Here is a 22,805-nt window from a genome sequence, read left to right as displayed (position 1 = left end):
GAAAAGCTGACCCAGAGCCGGTCGCGGCGCACCATCAAGGTAGAAATACACCCGCCGGGAGCCGTTTAGCACCGCGGACAGTCGGACTAATGGGCTGTCGGACCAATGACATGGACCCCACTGCCCACCCTCCAGTCTTGGGAACTAGCTAGCAGCGCTGCTCATTTGGCAATTACCGCTAGTAAAGTCATCCCGTGCCGGCATGTCATTGCTGTGGTATATGTTGGCCACTCTCCAGTCTCCCACCACGTCGCCACAGTGAGCAAGTGGCTTCATTTTGAGCTGTAAACCTCTCTAGCATTGTTCACTACGTTAGCACCGCTAACTGTGTTGACACTGCTAACAGCACTAACAGAGCTAACAGTAGGCTCATTAACAATGGTAAATAAGGTTTGAGGCTTAAATGTGAGTCACTTTCTCACCAGGGGCAACCTGGGGGAAAACCAGGAGATGGGGCACAGTGTTACCACAGCAACACTTTTAGGATGGGATGGCATTACAAGCAGTAATTGCAGAATGAGCGGTGTTGCTAGCTAATGTATTACGCAGCGCAGTAAACAGAAGAGCAGCAAAATTAACCAATAGACTAAAATGCATAACCAGTCGAAAATATTCTCAGTGGTGAACAGATTAATGGTTAGCACTGGTATGAGATGAGCAACACAGAGGCATGTGTTGATACTGCAGGTTGTATAAAGAGCGAGAAAGTCCAAATTCCGTGGGTGGATTAAACAAACTACAAATTTTCACCCAGGAGCCTGCTGTTTGTGTCCTGTGTGAAACCACAAGTCAATCAAGTTGTTTTAAGAACAACTGGGTGTGCAAATGTGTTTAGCAGCCTGATGTATGTCACGAGATGTTATGTTATGTTAGAAACAAACTTTGAAGCCAAACCATGATGTATTTTTACCTCCGCCAAGGAGGTTATGTTTTCGCCAGCGTTGGTCTGTCTGTTGCAAAATAACTTGAAGAGTTCTGAGCGGATTTTGATGAAATTTTCAGGAAAGGTTGAAAATAGAACAAGTAACAGATGATACAATTTTGGTGGTGATCGGTTGAAGCAAAGTGGATAAAATAATAAAATGGCGGGAAATCCGAGCTGCTTGGCGGAGGTCTGCGCTGAGTGAACCTAAAAATGAAGTTTTTTTTTACCTGTGTTCTAAGTTTATTTTGAAAAAGACTGATTGAATTTAACATGCAGAAACATTTCGTGTGAAAAGTTCATTTTTAAAAGAGACGAGCATAGATTGATACACAGTCACTAAATGTCCAAAACTGATGCAGGAAGGGTACCTAGCTCCTCATATTTTGACGTGATGGGCCAATGTCCAAGCGTCAGTATTTGACAAGATCGGAGTGAGTGAGAATGTGTTGGCAGACAGCAGTTAAAGGAAGCATCCCAGGACAGGTCATGTTAGATTTGAAGGACAAGCCATGTATTCAACACCCATGATAATTGACCCTTTGCTATGTCCCGCCCCTCGATTGCAGACTGGCCAATCATAGCATAGCATCGGGCTGAGAAGGGTCCAGCAACAACACAGCTGTGCTCCACTGACTCTAATGCAATCATTACAGATTTCCTTCATTTTCAGGCAGGTTTTGTGGATTTGGAGCTAATTGTTGTGCCTGGGGCACGCCGTGTATTAATGATACTCGTTACCTGGAGGTATATGTTTCTTCCCTGTTCCAAAGCCAAAAAAAGCCCTGAAAAGTGAAGGGTTAGATAGCTAGCTACCTACTGAAGGCATAGCCTACTAGACACATGCTACTTTTTCTTGTTAATGATAATAACATTGAATAAAACCTACCATGCTCTACAGGGACAGGTGAAGGGATGATAGGAAACTTTGCCAATATTCAACTGGCCGTGTATCATTGCAGTGTGTAAAGTTGTTTGGCTTCCTCCAGAGCTCCCTGTCTGTCCATCGTTGGAGGTTTTGGCGGCACAGGGAAAAGCCAAACACTGTTGATTTGCACACACTGCGATGACACACAGCTGGTTGAATATCGGTGAAGGTTCCCTTTATATTCAGTGTCTTCTATCTCAATTTCTAGTGATGTGGTGGTTAATTTTTACGCTGTGATCTGTAGCCCATAGGCTATCTTAATCTTAGTATTCTGTTTTTGCTGCTGACTGAGGTTGACATCCTGAATATACCCTTCAAACACAGACTGTCCATGCAACACATTCTCACTCCGACCTTGTCATATTGACGTCTGGTCATGAACCTTCCACGTCCACTTACGACGTGAAAGGTAAAGTGCGTTGGTTGTTGATGTTCTGTGATGCCTTGTCAAATTAGGCCTGTTACATGCGTTGTCTTCTTTCAAAATACACTTCTGTTTTCACAGGAAATTTACCATTTACATACAGTCTCTTTCAAAATAAATGCACTACGTCAGTACAACAACGCAAATTGATGTTTTTTTTTCCTCCGACTAATGCATGTGGTTTGGCTTTAGAATCTTACAGGATGCAAATACTGCTCTCCCACGTGAAAGTCTGTGTTTGTTGGACTCATCAACTACCCCTCCCACCAACCCTTCTCGGACTTTCGCCCCCTTAACTTCCCTTTTCGTCCTGCCAAATTTCCCCCTGACGCCGCCAAGTGCCATTAAACTATAATGATGACCAGCTGCATAACATGCCAACGTTGAAGGAGCGCTTTTTTTCTTCAGTGTCCTAGGGAGTGCACTTAGTTACAATGCAGGTCCTACGCTAGCTTCAACAGCTTGACGGGCCATCGCAAAGGGGCGGAGCTTAGAGAGGGATCAGTTGAACTCTCTGACTAATCCCCCTTTGTTCGTTACGAGCACAGGCAAAGAAACGGAAATAACGTGTCATTCAGAAAATTAACAGACCACAGCACTCTTGCTCTCCCAGCAAGATGGAGGAACTCTGATTACCCTCCGCTGCATTAGCCTGTTTTATATCAGACAGACAAAGCTTGATGCGTTTTGGCAGGAGTCAGAAGAGGTTTAGGGAGAGCTCGTTTTTTTCTCTCTCTCACAAGCATGACTGTCTTTTGTGAAACACAAAACCTCTGCAGCACAAAAGTTTCACAATGTCTGCTTATAATGACAGCGAATAACCCCGGATTGTTTTATTATTTTTTTCTCAGGGTAAATGCAAAGATCCCATGCTGAGATCGGAGGCAGACATCAGTTTGACATTGGGGATCATCTGGATAAAGCATCCCTGATTCATCTCAGCTGGACATCTCCCCTTTCTGTCTATGCACGTTTCAAAAACAAAAAAGGTTCTCACATGTATTGCTCTGTGTTACCAAAGTAAAGATTCAGTTTCAAAGACCTGAACTCTCGTGAAAATTAGTTGAGACACATGAGACTGGGTCCAAGGATTTGCTTCGAGTAGGGGCAGGACTACAGATGCAGTTTTTTATTTTTTACCCCCCAACAGTGTCGGCTTTGATGATGACTTTCACCTGGTCTTGTCAGAGCACTAATAGTTACCACACTGTGGCTTGACTGCAGAGGTCAATGAAAATGGATTGACTTTGGCCAGATGTTCCTCAGATTGGCCTGATCGGGATGCAGGTACTGTACAGGGAGAAGAAAATCCCCACTGAGGCGGATAATCCCTTGGTTCAAAGATGTGGTTTACCATCTATAAATCTTATCATTATAGTGACAGAGACTCCTCAGGTGTTCCGTAAACGGTGGAGCATCATGCTGCTGCCAGCATGCTCTCTCTCTGTTCAGGTCAACTGTGTCTTGGATCATTTTGGAATGAGTCTGTTCTTTAATGCCATTTAGACAGTGATGCAGGGCTGATGTTGTCCTTTTATTAATTGTTTCATTTATCTTTTAATTTATCTTTTTATTTTGTCTTGATCCTGCTCATTATCATAATAATCATTATTAGGGTCCGGGCAGCTAAACTGCCAAGACACTATTGTAATCCTAGGTATTCTTCTTCTTTCTTCTTCCGAGGAAATCATACTTCCCATGAGTGAAAACTCACCAAACTTTGCACAAAGGTCCAGTCTCATGCCAGATATCCTCAGCTGTAAACTCAAGCCAATAGTCCTGATGGTGGCGCTACAGCAAGCGTCTAAAGTTCAAAACTTTGAAAATTCACAACAAATCAACCATACGTGCTACAACTTCACAACTTTCATCAAACTGTAGCCCCAATACTGAAGAAACTTTTGTACATTTAAACCTATTAAAAATTATGAAGTTCATCACTCTGTTTTTTTCAAAAACTGTAAAACTTCTTAAACCTATCTCCTCCCACAATTTTTGCTCAATTGACACCAAACTTGCTACAGAGCATCTTCAGACTGTCCTACAAAAACTATGTTTCTCAGATTTTTGATTTATCAAAAATTGAGCCTACAGTGCATCAAAATGTTTGACTGTAAACGGTACTGTAAACATATACATGCAAATTCTTGCTAAATAAATCTTCAATGTTCATGAAAAAAATGACAAAATTCTAGAGTCATGGTAGATGATGTGTGGCAAATTTCAGAATTTTATCTCAAAAACTGAATTTTTGACAGCATTTTGAATTTTGCTCTAATGTGAACAATTGGAGTCAATGTAAAAATGGCAATTTTAAACATCAGTTTTTCACTTATGGAGCAAATCAATCATTGTTACAAACAAATTACCAACATCTCCATGCTGTCTAGATGCAATATGTGTATTTTCAGATTTTTGTCTTAATAACTGAATTTTTTACAGTGGTTTCAAATCTGCCTTTCCATGCACGGATGGCTGCTTTCCTACACAACAGTGAATGGCTTACTCAATTTGTGAAGCCACTGTTGAGTTGCTATTTGCCAATTAGCTCAGAGCGGTAGATGACCGTCTTAGGTTGCGACTTTCACACTACTTTTTGGTACGGACAACTGCGAACATGATGCAGCGGCACAGAGGAGAAACTTTCCATCCTAAGGCACCGAGATAACATTATCTTCTGTCATCTGCTTCGGGGTTGTGAATTTACAGCTCACAGATACTTAATACAATACAGACTCTGGCTTTTGTTTGATATCTAGTGTCGGCAAAAAATGTTGTTTCACATTTCTGATCTGTCGTTAGTGCTGTTTGCTGAATGGCTGAATCTCATTCAACTAATATACTGTAATTCTAAGATGGGTACAGCCCCTGATACACATGCTGATAAATGGTAATAATAACTGTAACATAAGAAACAAAAGTACAGACATTGTTTTCTATATACTTCAACAGCATAATGGAACCAGGGAAGTTCAGATATTCACTCTCCGTAATCGTTTATCCTGGTACCTATCCCAGATGACATTGGGCTAGAGGCAGGGTACACTCTGGACAGGTCACCAGACTATCACAGGGCTGACACATAGAGACAGACAACCATTCACACTCACATTCACACCTACGGACAATTTAGAGTCACCAGTTAACCTGCATGTCTTTGGACTGTGGGAGGAAGCTGGAGTACCTGGAGAAAACCCACGCTGACACGGGGAGAACATGCAAAGGGATTCGGCGGATTCAAACCCAGAACCCTCTTGCTGTGAGATGACAGTGCTGGGGACACCAATACATTTACATCAGTTGTCCTTTGTTGTATTTATTAAAAACATTATTTAATTAATGAAATAATACAATTCACTTTTTCCAGATCGGTTCCAGGAGACCCCCATTTTGCAATTAGATGTGAATGAAACTGTTTTTAGGGGATTTCAGACTGTCCATCCAAGAAGAAAAGCTTCATCTGTTGTTTCAGCAAATGCCCAAAAACACCATGTCTCTATGTTCAAGTGACAAAGCCCTCGAGTGCAGTGGTTCTCAAACGGTGTGCTGTGATACCAATCCAGGTGTGCCATGGGATTTTGTGATAACCTCACATTATTATGGCAATATTCAACTGGGCCTATTCAAAAAGCTATAAATTATTTTTTAATTGACTGTATCAGTATGTGGTGTGCACCCATTTCCTAATAAAGAGGCAAACTCCAGCTAAAAAACGTAATTTAATTAAATTTAAATCTCAGGGAACCTATTTGTTGCCTTCACGAGTAGGAATTATTAGTGTGACACATCAAAAGCCTCGATCGGCCGCCAGTGTGAGGGATGATAACATTTAAGAGAAGAAAGCTGTGAGTGGGACAGTGGATTGCTTTATTGAGCGGAGCAACTTGCAGCAAAACACCAGCAAAGATGACCTACCGCCGAAAGAAAAGCAAAAAAAAAACAAAAGCTACATCTTATTTTATCTTATTTTTATTGTCTTATGTCGTGATAAGGGTGATAACACACATTTTAGAATCTATTGTGCACAGATATAAAAACAGATGTGCCTCAACACACACACACACACACCTGCAGAGCAACAGCTGGTGGTGCCCCATCCCAATTTCACTCGACCTCAAAGACAACTCTGCAGCATTTCCCAAAAGACCCATCTGTCTATTTTCTTCGTCTTCCTCCTCCCTCTATTATTTCTTTGAGTATCATAAATAATTCCTAAAACAATAACCAACCTCTCAAACATGTTTTCATACGCTCCATGTGCTCATCCTGGTCTCTCACTCACCACCACATCCATTTTAACACGTTAGTCTCCAAATTGTGGAGCTCACTTAGTCACCTCCGCACACCCTTTTATTAAAGTCAAAATATTTCAGACATAGCTGGATTTATACCAAAATATTTTCTGTTATATAAAAACGAATGCATTTACAAATTAACCCCAACTATTTTTTTTAAATGTACTGATATGTTGTATTTTATTATCAGAATCAGAAATACTTTATTTAATACTTTATTTATCCCCGAGAGGAAACTGTGATTCATTACACTCACTCTGATGTAAAGAATAGAGAATTATGAACAGTAAGAACAGGAGTAAGTATGTAAATATAATGTAATGAAATACAATCAAATAAAAATTAAAATACATATTATGCTACAATGTCAACACTAGTGCTTAAGATTCTAAGAATAAATATATATCTTCACTGTGTTGAGTCTGTAAGTGTGTAAAAATAAACAGATATGTGCATTGTGCTACATTACACTGTATAAACTAGTGTTACATCTTGAGAGAATTTAAAAATCAAACACTAAGCTGTGTCTGGAGCTGTGAGAAACACTGGTGAAAATATGTTGATAATCTCCACACAGAGCAAGTTCCTCTGTTCTCAATTTATTTTAACTTTTTGTGTTCAAGATTACGTTCTGTTATATTTATGCTCACATGGTGGAGTGCATGTTAATTCCACAATTACGTCCATCAATTTCAAAAGTTTTTAGACAATTAAAGACCAAACTAGTTGAACTTTGGTCTTTAATTGTTTTATTTTATGTCTTTTATTTAATTCTATGTAATTATTTATACCGGCATGCTCTTATTTTGAAGTTACTGTAGTGCAGATGAAAAATACAAGTTAAACTTTGCCCAAACTTTTTGGCTTTTTAGACAAAAGACACACACGGCTCATCTGCTACACTGGCAGTGAACTCAGGACATCATAATTTTGATTTACTTGGCGTGTTTGGTGAATGAGTATCACCTGCTTTCCTTTTATTCCTTCCCCTGAGCAATCGTCTTTAATCACTGTTTAAGCTATGCTACAGGTCAATTTAACAGGTCAAAAAAACAAAACAAGCTTGAACACCAGATTTGCTCCATTGTTGTGGCTCAGCATGTTTAACACATTTGGCCTCAGTCTGCCTCGGGTCTCTGAAAGGTTAACATGATAAACATTCTGTTGATAGCTATAAACACCAGAGCCAACAGTCCATGTGTTCGAACCCTAACGACAGCCCCGCTGGCTCTAAAAGAGAGAAGAATGCTGGATGAACCCCAAGTACCATCTTTTCTCTTACCTGTCATAGAAGTCTTCTCTGTAGTAATCGTAGTCAAACTCATAGCCACTGGGAAGAAGCACAAAAGCACACAGTGACTGCACAAAACAAATGTGGTACAACGCTCTTCATAACACAGGCATGAAACCACACTGAAAACAACACATGGGAACAAAAGTGTTTGGGCAGGGGTTTCCATGCATACACAAATGCAAAAAAAAAAAAAAAAAAGCATAAAAAGGCAATAATCACAAGCTGTGTGGGAGAGACAAAGAAAAACCACCACATACTTCATTTCACCCCAAGAGACAGAAAGAAAGCCATAAATATGACAATGTCAAAAGAAAACCTGGCAGCAGGAACTGGATTCTTGAGAATGATGTAGGCCTACAGAACATTTAATGTCTTCTGACACGTTTTACAAGTGCTGCAAGTAGGCTATGCATGAAGTGTTAGCACACATGTCCTGGATAGAGCATTTAGTGGAGGGGGACACAGTGAAGTCAGGGGTTCTTCAATTAAAGAATAAAAACCTTGTAGAATTATGTAGCTGTAATTGATGTAGAAATAAGAACTCCCCCACTCTGATATCTGTATTTATCAGTGCTGTGAAGTTTAGTTAACACACATTAAACACACATTAAACACGGTTTAATAGAGACAAGTTCAAACACAAGTACACAAATCAGCTTCACTATAACTCGCAGCATTCACAGACAAACACTTGTCTTTATCTGGACACATTTTCCCCACAGATACAACATGCTAACTTTATTAGCACAAACCCATGGCATTTAACATTGTATAAATTAGCTTAGCGGCTAGGGGAGATTTCCCCTACTCATATGAAGCCAGGGACAACAGCAACATTTAACAAAGGTAACATTAAATTAAACGAAATTAGGCTCCATTACAGAACAACTGTCTTATACTAAACAAGTTTTCCAAACACATATAACATACTAACGTTATCAGCACAAGCCAGTGGCATTTTTGTTGTATAAATTAGCAGTGACGAGCGGAGATTTCCTCTCTTCCTATGAAGCCAGGATAAATCACACACAAGACTTAAAATGCTATTTTTGTGGAGGCTTTATTGTCTTCACAATTTATTGTTTTTTATTTGTGAAATTAAAGTAAGTAAAAGCTTTGTTTCCACTTTGTTTCCAGCTTACAGAAATAGACAGGAGGTCTGCATCGCCGCAACATGTAGTTACATTTACGCAGAAGTATAAATCCGGCTTAAGTAATTAATTATAGAGACAAAGCCTAAAGGAGTTATCAGCTAGCTCTACAGAGTTTTTACAGTCCAGGTAAAGCAAACATAAAAATGCATTCAAAGTTTGCCACACCCCAAAAGTTGTTAACAACCCAGCCAATTATGAGTGATTAAAAAAATTTCCAAGTACAAAAAATATTGTTTTCAAAATAATGAAAAAATTAGAGGTGGTATTCTCAGTTCTAATATGCTGGAAGTGTGTTCACCGAAAACCAGTCTTGCATGCCCAATATGGCAGCAACCTTGACAGCAATAATTTGAGGCAGTCCATGCAGCGAGCCCCCAAGAAGAGCGCTGGGCTTTGAAGCCAATTTTACATTGTGGTCAAATGTGGAATTAAACTTCAAGGTCTGTCATGTAATGCCAAAGGGCCCAAAAAGAATTTTTTCTTCCACAGTCTGATGTTGTGAAAGAGCTGTCTGGAAATAAGTGCATATACTTTGTTAGTGTCACAACCCTCACGGAATGACTCACCATCAGGATCTGATCCATTTGGTCTGATAACATTTTGAAAGTCTAGAAGAGCTGCGTGATTAAACCATTTTTATCCCCCTTCAGGTTAGCGGAACGCTAAACTGGAAGTTAGCCACTTGGTTATTTGGCTTCATGTGCCACTGAGCAACTTTCATAGGAATGACTGGGGGGCCCACCGCCATATCCAGTTCACTTTATGCATCGTAGCAAGGTGGTGTGACAATGTGACGAAGCAGTATTCAGAGTAAGCTATTGGAAGGAAAATTTGCCAATTTTCAACTAGCTCTGTGTCACCCTGTTGTGGGCAGACAGTGCATCACCACTCCAGAGTCTGATGAATCCTCCTGCAGGTCTTTTGCAGTCAAACAGGGGCTTTCTTTTGCCTTTCTAGCAATCCTACAAGTAGTTCTCTTAGAAAGTTTTTCTGGTCGTCCAGACCTCAATTTGACCTCCACAGTTCCTGTAAACTACCATTTCTTAATGACATTACGAACTGAGGAAACAGCTCCCTGAAAACTTTGCTATCTTCTTATAGTCTTCTCCTGCTTTGTGGGCATCAGTTATTTTAGTTTTCAGAGTGCTTGGCAGCTGTTTAGAGGATCCCATGGCTGCTGATTGACGGGACAAGGTTTCAGGAGTCAGAGTATTTATAAAGCTTTGAAATTTGCATCACCTGTGCTTTCCTAACGATGACTGTGAACAAGCCAGAACCCTAACAAGCTAAATAAGGTCTGAGACCCTGGTAAAAGTTGTCTGAGAGCTCAAATGTCTTGTGGTGCCCAGACTTTTGCATGGTGCTCCTTTCATTTTTTTCACTCTAAAATTGTACAAAACAACAATAATACACTGATCTTTCTTACAGTGTTGAAAATCATGTGTCATCTTTAACTTCATGCCTTTTGGGAGATCAGTTCATATTTTATTTACTTAGCGATTCACTTAAACAGAATTTTGACCAGGGGTGCCCACATTTTTGCATGCCACTGCAGTTACATAGCAGCCTGTTTTGCTGCTGTCAGCTAGTATTTTGCTCAATACTGGACCGGTTTCAAAACTGTCATCTCCATTAGTTACTTCGACAGAAAAACATGGGGGGAAAAAAGGGTCCAGGTTGAAAATACAGTTATAACTGTTCAAAGTATCTGAGGTTAAAATAAAAGTCTTGTTTTGTAGGGTTTTGTATTTGAGAAATAAAAAAATCAGACATAGTGTTCTACCATAAACAAGTTGAAATGTAAGTCAGACTGTCTAACTGAAGACTGAAGGGAGCTGAGATGTTGAAAACAGCAGCCTAACACTGCCTCAGGGTGTTGTTAATAAAACACCTACAGGTCCCAGCCCCCACCTTCCTCAGGGTGTTGTTATCCAGTGTGGGTGGTTTTAAAGCCTTGGCCCTCTTCAGTCAAAGTGGTTTAGATCTCAGTCCCACATGAGCGCCTGCATTTGCTTTTGTGGTTAACACATTTGTGGGTTTAATATTCCCTTGTTGGCCCTAAAATACAAGTCCTATACAGTCTATCTTTTAATATAACCAGGTAACAGTCTTATTGAGATTAAAAACCCTTTTTAAGAGCGACCTGGCCAAGACAGCAGAATGAACACTGTAACAATAAACACAAACAACAGATACTGTCACACATCACAAACGAGTGAACACAGCATCCAGTTAAAATGCATCACAAAAAAACAATTTAAGTAAACAGGTACAACTTCGACAGCAAATTTAGTGAAAAATTAGGAGAAATCACTGAGAAATTAACAAATTGTGCTGCTTTTTCTCGATCAACTCAACTTATTTAAAAGCTTTTTTGCCTGTTTGAATGTTGCCGACTACCCTCTATAGAATAGTCTGGGAGCGCAGGCCATATTGATTTTGGATTTTACACATGTATGGACACAGATAAGAAGGAGCCTGCCTGCGGAAAAATCTAAGTATGAAGTCCAACTGTGGATATACAGAGACGGCCATTTAGCAGTAGTATAGTGTGCACTGGTGTACAAGATCCCCACAGCCAGTCATAAAACATAAAGCACAATGGTATACACAGGTCCTGGCCTTTAAAAGAATGTGCACATGTAAAGGAGAGTCCTGAAATACTCCAAGATCTGTCTAGTGACACCATGATCTATCAGACAATCAACACAATGAATGGCAGCGTGTACCTGTACAGAGAAGCTGCTGATCGCTTCAGGATTTTGGGTCTGTTTGGCTTTGGTTCTCCAGCCATGTTGATATCTGAAAAAAAAAGAACAGAGGAAAAAAAGAAGAACAGTTGATTTCTGACTTTCTCTACAGTTTTTTCTAGGACAACTAACTAATAACAGAGTTCCCACAGCAATGGAAAACCTTGAAAAGTCATAGAATTAGTAAAAATCATTGAAAGGTTTGGAAAAGTCACGGAATTTTATGAATTTTATGTGTTATGAAATTGTTACAGCAGTCTTCCGAGGATAACCCTCCATGTAATGAAACAAAACGGCACATTCATTTTTTCTGAAGCTGCCGATGATTCATGTTCTGTTCGTCATCACCTACCTTTCATCATTTTCTCCCTGTGTTTTCTCTATGTGTGCCAGAGAGATGAAATTAAGTTTGAATACAGTTTGAATCTAATATGTTGGAAAAGTTTTTAAATGTTGGCCATGAAAACGTGTGGGAACCCTTTAAAACCAGCCAGTTAAAGAGAAAAGTATCTAAGGCCCCTTCAAGCTTTAAAACTCTTTAATCTTTAATACAGTTAGATTCCAAAATCAGTTCCTGATTCACACCTGGGTGGGGGAGCCCTTCTCTGCAGAGTTTGCATGTTCTCCCTGTGTCAGTGTGGGTTTCCTCCAGGTGCTCCAGCTTCCTCCCACAGTCCAAAGACATGCAGGTTAATTGGTGACTCTAAATTGTCCGTAGGTGTGAATGTGAGTGTGAATGGTTGTCTGTCTCTATGTGTCAGCCCTGTGATAGTCTGGTGACCTGTCCAGGGTGTACCCTGCCTCTCGCCCAATGTCAGCTGGGATAGGCCCCCCCCCCCCAATCATTTTGTTAATAAATGTTTCATGAGTAATAGTTGGTTGTCAATTGTTATTTGATATGAGTAAATAAAAACAAATATTTATGTCATGATAAGTGATAACACACGTTACAGAGGCAACCGTGCAGCTATACAGGTGAGCCTTGAGATTTGGCTCCACCTTTGGTATGCCTTGGGTACATAAAGTTTGACAACCACTGCTGCAGTGAACACATCACAGGGAAACAATTTCTTAAGGTGGATGTTGTGTTGCCCTGTAACCTCCACTAGAGGAAGCTGTTGAGCCATTTTACAACACCCTCTCTCCTCTATCTGCACACAGTGCCTCATGTAAGTACACTCAGCTGTTCAGTCAGTCGGGCAGCTCCCAGTGTGCCCGGACTGGCCTGTCAACCTGCCATGTATAAATAATCAGAAGGAGAGAAAGATTTCCTGCTGTCCTCAATCAGAAGGAAATACCACATTAAAAGCAGAAGGCCCACATTACCTACAGGGCTGTGGTTATAATAACAAATGTAGATGGACCTTTGGTTTATGTTGCTGCTGCACCCTGGGCCAAATCAAATTACAGCCTTGAGAAAAATCTCAAAATAAACATAAATATATTGTACTGTTTTCATTTCTTTTTCTTTTTATAATTTAATATTGGGTGGCACAGTGGTACAGTGGTTAGCAATGTCACCTCACAGCAAGAGGATTTCTGTTGAACTCAGGGTAGGGGGTTCGAACCCAGGGGTGGTGGAGCCCCTCTGTGGAGTTTGCATGTTCTCCTCCTCTGTATTTTATTTATTTTTCTACCTTTATATAATCACGCAGTGATTGAGGTTAAGGCAAGCCCGGCGCCCGGATGAAGTTACTGAGGGGGCGGTTAAAAATAATGAGGGGTCAAATCTTTATTACGCAACATAGGTTCACACAGTTATAAAGAGCGCGCAGACGTGCGTAATAGTCACACGTAATGACAGCTCATCGCCGGTGAAACACAATAAACTGCACGTCTTCTTTCATGTTTGTCTCATGACAGATGGAGCTGACTGACAGACAGACAGACAGACAGACAGACAGACAGACTGACTGACAGACAGACAGACAGACTGACAGACAGACAGGTGGAGCAAGCGGCAAATTGGTATGAAAGCTGGTTCAGGGCATATTCGTCCATTTATGAATAAATATGGAGTGGAAACGCTCATGCATGTGCACCAAGATCCTGTGTTGACATCCTGTCGCTAGGCTACATCTTCTTCTTCTTTTTCTTCTTCTTCCACTGTTTAATGGGGACCCGCAGGACCCGGCGGGACCCAATCCCAATGCAGCCCTCTATGTCAGAGTACAAAAGTTACCCGGGCCATGGCCCTCCTGGCCCCCCCGGTTCCGCGGTCTATGAGCCCTGGGACAGTCTGGCAACTGATCCTGGGTGTTCCCTGCCTCTCGCCCTATGTCAGGTGGGATAGGCTCCAGCCCCCCCACGACTCCTAACAGGATAAGCAGTTACAGAGAATGACTGCTTACATATTTGAAAAATATGGGAATAAAACAAGGATGAGAAACAGATGTGTAATGACAGTAATTTAGGATGAATGAGGAAAGAACACTTTCAGGAACAAAGGGTCAGGACTTGCTAATGTAAAAAAATCTGCTGTTAACTCTTTGCGATGCTTTGATGCATTTTGGACAAAAATGACAAGTGAGAGTTCCCCAGGGGTCTGTTCTCGGGCCCCACTTCTTCAGCCGCTTTTTTTCACAGACTATTAGAGTACATTTGTTTCGTGATTCCATCCAACACGTGGGTGGAAAGTTACAGTAATAGCTGTTCTGAGCTCACACAAGGAAACAACCATGCACCTATGATTCATCCATCCATCCGTTCTGCAACTCCATTATCCTGTTAAGGGTCTCCGGGGGCTGGAGTCTATCCCAGCATGCAATGGATGAGAGGCAGGAAACACCAGGAGCTTAACAGTTTATCACAGGGCAATCTAAAGTTTCCAATTCACCTAATCTGCATGACCTTGGACTGTGGGAGGAAACCAGAGCACCTGCAAGAAACCCACACAGACATAAGAGGAAAACTAGCTTTAAAATGTCGGTACCTGTATCTCAGATAAAATAAACATGAGGTATTTTTCAAAATTAGATCAAATTCAGGGTCAAAGGATCTCTGAAATTTCTTAAAACATGAGCAGGAAAGAGCTATATGATCAAGGGAAGCAAAGGAAGGAGTGAGGATAATAAAAGGATGGATGGACGGATGAGGAGGGAAAGTGAGTTTTCAGCAGCCGGAGGCTGAAGATTCAAGCCTGTTAACTTCACCGTGAAGGGGAATGTGTGTGTGTGTGTGTGTGTTTGTGTGTTTGTGTTTGAGGCAATGATCCAGAATCATGACCGCAGCCAGGTGTGGAAATGGCAGAAGTCCAGTTGTTTGCAAGGACACACACACCTTTATCCAGCCAAAACTGTTATTGACCCTCCCCTTTACGACCCAAGAAAAAAAAACAGTGTAAACACACACACAGAGACACACACACTGTCAACCGTCAACCTGCTGCTCCATATGCCTCAGTGATTTTATTTTGTCTCCTGCAGGGTCTTGTTATTCTAAGGGGAAGTCCCTGAACGCAGCACACACACAAACATACTTTATCGCCTTCTTTCAGTGTCTGTCTGAGCAGCAAGTCATTTCAGTCGGTCAGAAAACACTTCACACTCCGACTCTCACTGTGAGATTGAGAAAAAAACGCCCCGGCTGCTTGTACTTCTTTCAACCAATCACAATCGTTCTGGGCGGTGCCACAGCAACGGTGCGCTTGCAAAAATATTGCCGGGGGGAAACAGGTTTTGGTGTAACACGCCCACAAAAATATCGCCTACAGGACGCGAACCATGGCAGAAAAATGGCTACATCCCCGCAAGATCAAACACCGCAAAAGTTAGTAAAGGACGTGTTGAAAACGGTTGAAAACTGCTACACAACCGGAGGTGGTAGGGCGGGACTTCAGCGGGTGGCTCGTTCCGCCCAATGAGAGGCTGATCTCTGCAGCAAACTTCCGCCCACTCAGACTACTCTTTTACTAGTCAACGTATTGGAAGTTGTCAGCTGTTGTTCGTGGTTTGCTAAGCAGTTTGTAAATCGGAAGTCCCCTCAGCTGCTGTCATTATTTCAGCTCTTTGGTTGACTTTGTTTCATATTTTACAGTGATGCTAAGTTTTACTGTATTGTGTCTCTGGCCTGGTTTTTAAAATGTAATAATACAACAACTAGTTCTGACCAAGCAATCTGATAGGGTCAACAAGACACTTAAACCCAGCATACACTGTACGATTTTTAAAATCTTGTTGTTAATACCAGCTCACACTGTACGAGTGAATCGTCTGCGATGTGCGGCCAAAGCTCACGATTTATGTGCTCACACTGTACGTTCCGATCATCAAGCACGATCAGAGAGCTCACACTGTACGGGTGAAAACGGCTCGTCAGCCCCTGCTGACTGTCCTGCCCATTGACAGCTGTCAATAAAGATACATTTGAAAGCTCCGATTTGTTCCGGAGGTGCCGATGTTGTCAACGAAGCAGGACAAGTGGTTTGCTTTGATGATTTGCGCTATACTGTGTGCCGAAACGTCCAAAAAGAAGAGGCGTCGGCGCATATGGACTCGCAGATGGCTTGAGAGATGTGGACAGTATGGTTTGTCCACTTTACAACGAGAGTTGGAGGTAAGCCGGCTACAGCCAGGTGCACCCTCTGTGTGTGTGTGTGTGTTGTACCTCGTCTAGCGCGCTAGCTTGTATGTTTGTTGCACTTGCTTGAAAATGAGAGCAGAAAAAACTTACCAGGCAGCTGAAGAATATTGGCTATCTCCTGCCAGCGTGTCTCTCGTTGATAACGGTCATGGTAGGTGGCAGAAGAAATGTCGAACAGGCACTCATACTGTTGCCACAGCTCAACCAACCTGGCCTCCATATTTACAGTCCACCGACGTGTCGCCATGGTGATCTATGTCTTCGCGCAGGCGCAGTGAGGGATAAATGCACAGACGTTGGCGAATCGGCTTGTGGCTCTGCTTCAACTGTGCGATTCGGAAATTCATCCGACCGTCCAACCGCGGTTCTGGAACAGATGATCGGCCCTCGCCCCCCCCTGTACACTGCACGGCAAAAGATGCACGACGAAGCGGAAATCCGGTCCGAGCGTCGGCAGGTCGTGCGTCTCAAAACGATTTTTGACCGGATTTGACACGATTTTTTTACGCTCGGATTTCTGCTTCGTCGTGCGTCTCAAAAATCGGGTCAAATCCGGTCAAAAATCGTACAGTGTATGCTGGGCTTTAGAATGTGCTCAGATTTTTGTTTCTTTTTTTAATTTCAAATGACCTGAAAAGCTAATGAGCAATAAGCCACCTAAATTTGGGTCATTAGGATATCTTATGACCAAATGATCGGACAAATGCTCATGATAAGCTGTTTCTCTCAGCTCTTATAGTAGCATTTATAGAATAACCAACTTAAATAAAACAATTTCAGAACTTGAACTTAACCACTGGATTGCAAAAAGATAAGAAATATGTAGATATGTTTATTTTTTTTTCAATTCATTTTTACTTTTGGAAATTAAAATGCTCTTGAATGGAAACGTCTGGCATCCTCTATCAGCTGTGCCGGTGACACGGTGCTACTAGCTTAAAAATATATGTGAAGTTTGAGGATGTGTGAGCTTGTGATGAGGATGTGGGAGCTTAATCTGTGTATGGGAAAAAAAAAAATTCAGCAGATATCTTAGTCGTAACAAGACTGAGCTAGCAAAGCGGTTTTGTGTTCATGTAAATGGTATTATATATATTTTTTAATTTTATATACTTTATTAATCCTCGAGGGGAAATTAAATTTTTCACTCTGTTGTCAATTATACACAGGTCTGAACACACACATGCACAAACTGGACCTATACATGTACTGAGTGGAGAGATGTCAGAATGGGCTGCCCATGACAGGCGCTCCGAGCGGTTGGGGGGATTCGGTGCCTTGCTCAGGGGCATCTCTGCAGTGCCCAGGAGGTGAACTGGCACCTCTCCAGCTACCAGTCCACGCTCCATATTTTGGACCAGACGGGGACTTGAACAGGCGACCCTCCGGTTCCCAACCCAAGTCCCTATGGACTGAGCTACTGCCGGACCTGCATTCGCATAGCACCTTTCTAGTCATGCGACCACTCAAAGCGCTCTATACACTACGAGTTACATTCACCCATTAACACACACATTCATACACTGGTGGCCGAGGCTACCATACAAGGTGCCACCTGCGACTGCCGCTGAACATCCGATTGGTGGATATCCCGCTCCACCCCACACAGTCACAGCTGTATGGTGTATTTATTTAGTTTGGGGAACCTGACGTTCTCAATAAAGTTTTAAGCTCATGTTGGCTGGAGGACTTAACATGGACTAGAAATCAGGTCCATTACTAGGTCTTTTCTAAGGTTTGACCTACTTGCTGGGGCAGTAATCTAGGTTTCATTATATATAAGAGTCTACCGACGTGACTGATTTGTTTCCAGGCCCTGTGTATTTCCATGGAAATGGAGGCAACAGTCGCAACGTTATATGTGGCACTTCAGTGATGCGTGCGTATATTGTTTGTGCTTTTGGTAGGATCAGGTAGGCTACATCTATCATAGCTACAACATATATTTCTAATTTAAGGCACCCTTAGGTTTTAGTAGTAGAGGGTTTAGTCTATCACGGCCAGGTCACAACAGAATTTTTGACGCCAAAATTTTGGACCTAAATCAGTTTACAACAGAACTGCCGAAATCAGTGGCTTCCCTTGTGTAGGCAAAGTAAATCCTTGCAGATAGTTAGTGTAGAGTTCAAATGGATGAACTTTGACATGCATATCATGACCATTAACCCATATGATTCAACTGGAGACTAAACTACAGATCTAGCTAACTGGTAGCATGCCTGCTAACGTGGCTAGCTAGCATCTAGCTCAGCAAACTGTTACCAGCTATTCAGCTTGGTTAGTTTTCCAGCCACAGAAGCTTGACAGCTAGCAAGTAGTAACATCGAGCAACTAGTGGTTGTAACTTACTGTTCAGTACAAAACCTCTTCTGGCTTGGAATGCATTGGACATTGGTTTACTCTTAGCCCAGAATACGCGTCCAAAACAAGTTCACCCATTTGCCCCTCAGACTTGTTTAAACATTTTGTTTTGTTAAAAAGTCACTACACCAATGTTCAGCTGGTAAACTGGTGCATCCCTGAACTTTACTGAACATTCCAACCTCAATGATCGTTCACAAAAAACCCACAACACCACCCACACGTACTACGTGCAGCTGCCACACAGATGAATAATAGTAACAAAAAAGAAAGGTTTGATTGCCACCGAAATAATGCCACAGTTGTGCTTCTATGTTTAAAAGGTTAAAAGTGTGTCATAATATGAACTCTAAATCACGGCAGTAAAAAACACTCAGGGTTGAAATTACTTGGAGAGCTGAGAGGAGAGGCAGAGCGGTACAGAGAGATGTAAAGAGAAAAAAGAGAGTATGCTAGTTAAGTGGTACAGAGAAAGAGACAGATTTATTATGATCTCCATAGCAACACACACACACACACACACACACACACACACAGAAGCTGCAGTGGGGCAGAGAGCATCACTTAGCGGCCCCTTAGCTGTCATAGCTTTATCCTACATTACACACACACTCACACTGATGGAGCCTTCTGGGAAATGTACCCTGTATTACTTTGTGTGTGAGTGTGTGCACGCGCATATGTGTGTGTGTGTGTGTGTGTGTGTGTGTGTGGTTTTGTGTGTTGTTAGTGGGATAGCAATTAACCCTTCAACCAAGAACACACACACTAAGATACACTGTCACACACAGACACACACTTTCAGTTATACTCATTCATAAATGTTGTCTCATCGCGCACACACACACACACACACACACACACACACACACACACACACTGAGAGAGACTGTTAGAGAAATGTGCTCGCAGCTCTGCAGTGAGTGAACATAAACCCGTTGAGTTCTACGCACCAGCTCGCTGACACCTCGTCTCTTCCCGCTTCACAGGGGGAACACACACACACAGAGGAAATCAGTCCAGCGGCTTAAAGGCAAACTCTCCTCAACTCTGATTCCCGTTCTGAGATCTTATTGTACAGTAACACAGAGAGGAAGGGGGAGGGGGCGGCATATGTAGACACTCAAGAGGAAAATGGATGTAATGGTGCTCAGGAGTCCTCAAAGGTTCCAGAGGTTTGTGCAGCCACAGCGAGTCTGATTATTACAGGACTGTGTGGTCTGAAGACATTAATCAATCAACATACTCACAACACAGCCTATTTAATCTAAATTCGCTTATAAACATTCCTCATTCATTTTCTGTAACCACTTATCCTGTTGGGGGTCGCGGGGGGGCTGGAGCCTATCCCAGCTGACATTGGGCGAGAGGCAGGGTTCACCCTGGACAGGTCACCAGACTATCACAGGGCTGACACATAGAGACAGACAACCATTCACACTCACATTCACACCTACGGACAATTTAGAGTTATCAATTAACCTGCATGTCTTTGGACTGTGGGAGGAAGCTGGAGTACCACGCTGACATGGGGAGAACATGCAAACTAAGCATAGAGGGGCTCCCCCATCACAGGATTTGAACCCTCTTGCTGTGAAGCGACAATGCTAATCCCTGCACCACCATGCCGCCTACATTATATAAATATGTAAACATTCCTGATAGGTCTAAATGAGCATTCATTAATATGTTTTACATCGAAGTACCTACTTTGCTGTGGGCTATTTATAATTACATGGTACTTAAACTTTGCAGAGTTAGTGGTGAAAGCAAACAAATCTGTCCACGCACTATGAATATCTCTATTTTCACTTGAGGCATTTTCTTTGTTTGGATTTGGAATCAATAGCTAGCCTCACAAAGGAGATTCAAGACCAGCCATCGTTATTGAGATTTGATACATTTTAGGAAAAGGCGTCAGGCCGTAGACGTATGACGCACATAGCTGACAAGATGTTAAAACTTTTTTTTTTTAAATTCAGTGTATAAGCTACACATTTATACTATTGGAAAATGTAAAAATCACCATAGGGCTACAACAATGATGTATGAAAATCAAAATGTTAAATGTTCCCATATGAATGTAAAGCCGAATTTTGTTATTTCTTTTAAAACCTAACCACATGCTTTTGTTGTTGAAGGAGAAAAAAAACATCCTTTTGCAGTGTTGTACTGACATAGTGCATTATATATTCTTTATTTTATTTAGTTTATTCTGTATGTAATCTGTACATTTCCTGTAAAAACGGAAGCGTATCTTAAAAACACAAAATGCATGTAACGGGCTAAAGGTGACACAGCATCCCAGAATGTCAATAACAAACGCACCAAGGGTACTTTGCACATCATATGTCGATGTGGAAAGTGTGAATGTGTCTTCTAAAACTGTTTGACTCTGAGGGGACGGTCCTGACAACTCTGAGTGTGAAGTGAGGGTTTTCTGTAGCCTGCAGGGCTTTAAGTAGCCCATTTTAGCCAGACCATAATTCCTGCTTTGTACAAAAAAAGCCCAAATTATGATAGTTTTCATACATTTAAATGTTTTAGAAATGGTTAAAAAAAGGAAAAACAAAATGAATCTGTACTACTGATCATCATATATGCAAATTGTTGGATAAAATTTGGGTATATAAAATTTTCAAAATCAAGGACATTTCTCTGCAATGTCTGCTTTTTTGCTGTATTGAAAACAAAACAAACCATGACTCCACTGTATCACATCAAACCGCACCTTGAGTCTTATGAACCGGTGACCTAGTATGGATACAGTAACAGTATGAGCCAATATGAGAAAAAATATTTTCATAAAAGATACCAACTGTAGCTTTAATTCATTACCAAATTAATGAATTAATAGATTAATTATTAGTTTGACCTACAATGCAAAGGCTTTTTTTACCACTAGTTATAATGCCATTTAGGACTTGGCATCTTCGTGAGTGGACATTTTCTGAGCCCAGGGAGAAAAAGAAAAGACTTTAAAGTAACTTTTTTTAAATGAGATTCTTGTTGTCTACTGATTTGTTGCTCCTAAACATGTTAGTCACAAAAACAACAAGGAAATGGTGTTCCTTTGACTTAAACTAATTGAATGCATAATGCACACTCCACTTTCCATGTCCAAAAAACAGCTTTATTATTCTCATTTAAGGGTAAAATATTATCTTAAATGGATTGTGTCTCAAACATTTATCCATGACAACCACTTTGGCCATCACATTTTCTTTTCCAGCTCTGTAAGTAGAGCTATAAATCACACCGTGTCATGTGGACTCACCCAGCGTCTGTCCTGCCAGCACCCTGCCATTCTCCCCGATCACAGCCCCCCTGGCGTGCCTCTCACTGGCGTACTGGACGAAGGCGTAGCCCTTGTGCACTGAGCAGCCCAGCACCCGGCCATACTTGGAGAAGATGCTTTCCACATCCGACTTCTTCACCACCGCTGTGTTCAGGTTGCCGATAAACACCCGGGAATTGATGGACTTTGGATCTGTCTTATTGGTCACATTACTGGTCTGGACCTTCAGCGACATGCTGGAGAGATGAGTGAAGGAAGCGACTGACGAATGGATGGATTGGGAGGGAGAGATGCAGAGAGATGGGGATCTGAGGAGAATAAAAGAGAACAGATAACTGGCGTTAGTCACAAAAGACATAATGGAGCACAGCTGCAACCTGCCACCTCACTGACTGAGACATTTGACGATCATAACTGTTCAAAAATTCTCAAACCAGCTGCAAAAGCATGAGTCAGAAAACTGTATTTACTGATCAAACTAGAGTTAATTCATTGTTCACACAGGCATCAAGACCTTGGTGTAAAGTTACAAGTCACACTTTTGTGAGAATGTCATAAGAAATAAGAACGGTAATAGTGTGGGTAGGCAATGAAAGACACATACTTCTATTGTTAGTTCCAAAATGAATTTTTTCATGGACTCAAAGTTTCAGATTTTAAGCTTTTCAAATGATGATCAGAAAGTACGTGCTCATATATCATCCCTTAAAGGTCTGACTTGGGGGAATATATTGGGAAAAATAGAATAATATATCCATCCATCCATTTTCATCCACGCCAAGACGCGGGGGCAGCAGG

General features: G+C 41.6%; 1 protein-coding gene across 1 annotated transcript in view; it reads right to left on the bottom strand.

Annotated features, from left to right (window-relative positions):
* The window catches only part of raly (RALY heterogeneous nuclear ribonucleoprotein), a 51,670-nt gene extending 29,398 nt beyond the window's left edge, over positions 1–22,272 (bottom strand). The window contains exons 1-3 of the mRNA XM_050038350.1: positions 21,987–22,272; positions 11,747–11,819; positions 7,852–7,899 (exon numbers count right to left, since the gene is read on the bottom strand). Of these exons, the coding sequence (XP_049894307.1) occupies positions 7,852–7,899; positions 11,747–11,819; positions 21,987–22,242 (377 nt within the window). The 5' untranslated portion in view covers positions 22,243–22,272. The remainder of the gene's footprint in view (positions 1–7,851; positions 7,900–11,746; positions 11,820–21,986) is intronic.
* Between the last annotated feature and the right edge of the window lie 533 nt (positions 22,273–22,805).

The sequence above is a fragment of the Epinephelus moara genome, chromosome 24, assembly GCF_006386435.1.
Source record: "Epinephelus moara isolate mb chromosome 24, YSFRI_EMoa_1.0, whole genome shotgun sequence".
In the NCBI taxonomy this organism is placed as follows: Eukaryota; Metazoa; Chordata; class Actinopteri; order Perciformes; family Serranidae; genus Epinephelus; species Epinephelus moara.
Note: the sequence above shows the minus strand (reverse complement) of the source record. Positions and strands in the feature narration are given on the sequence as shown.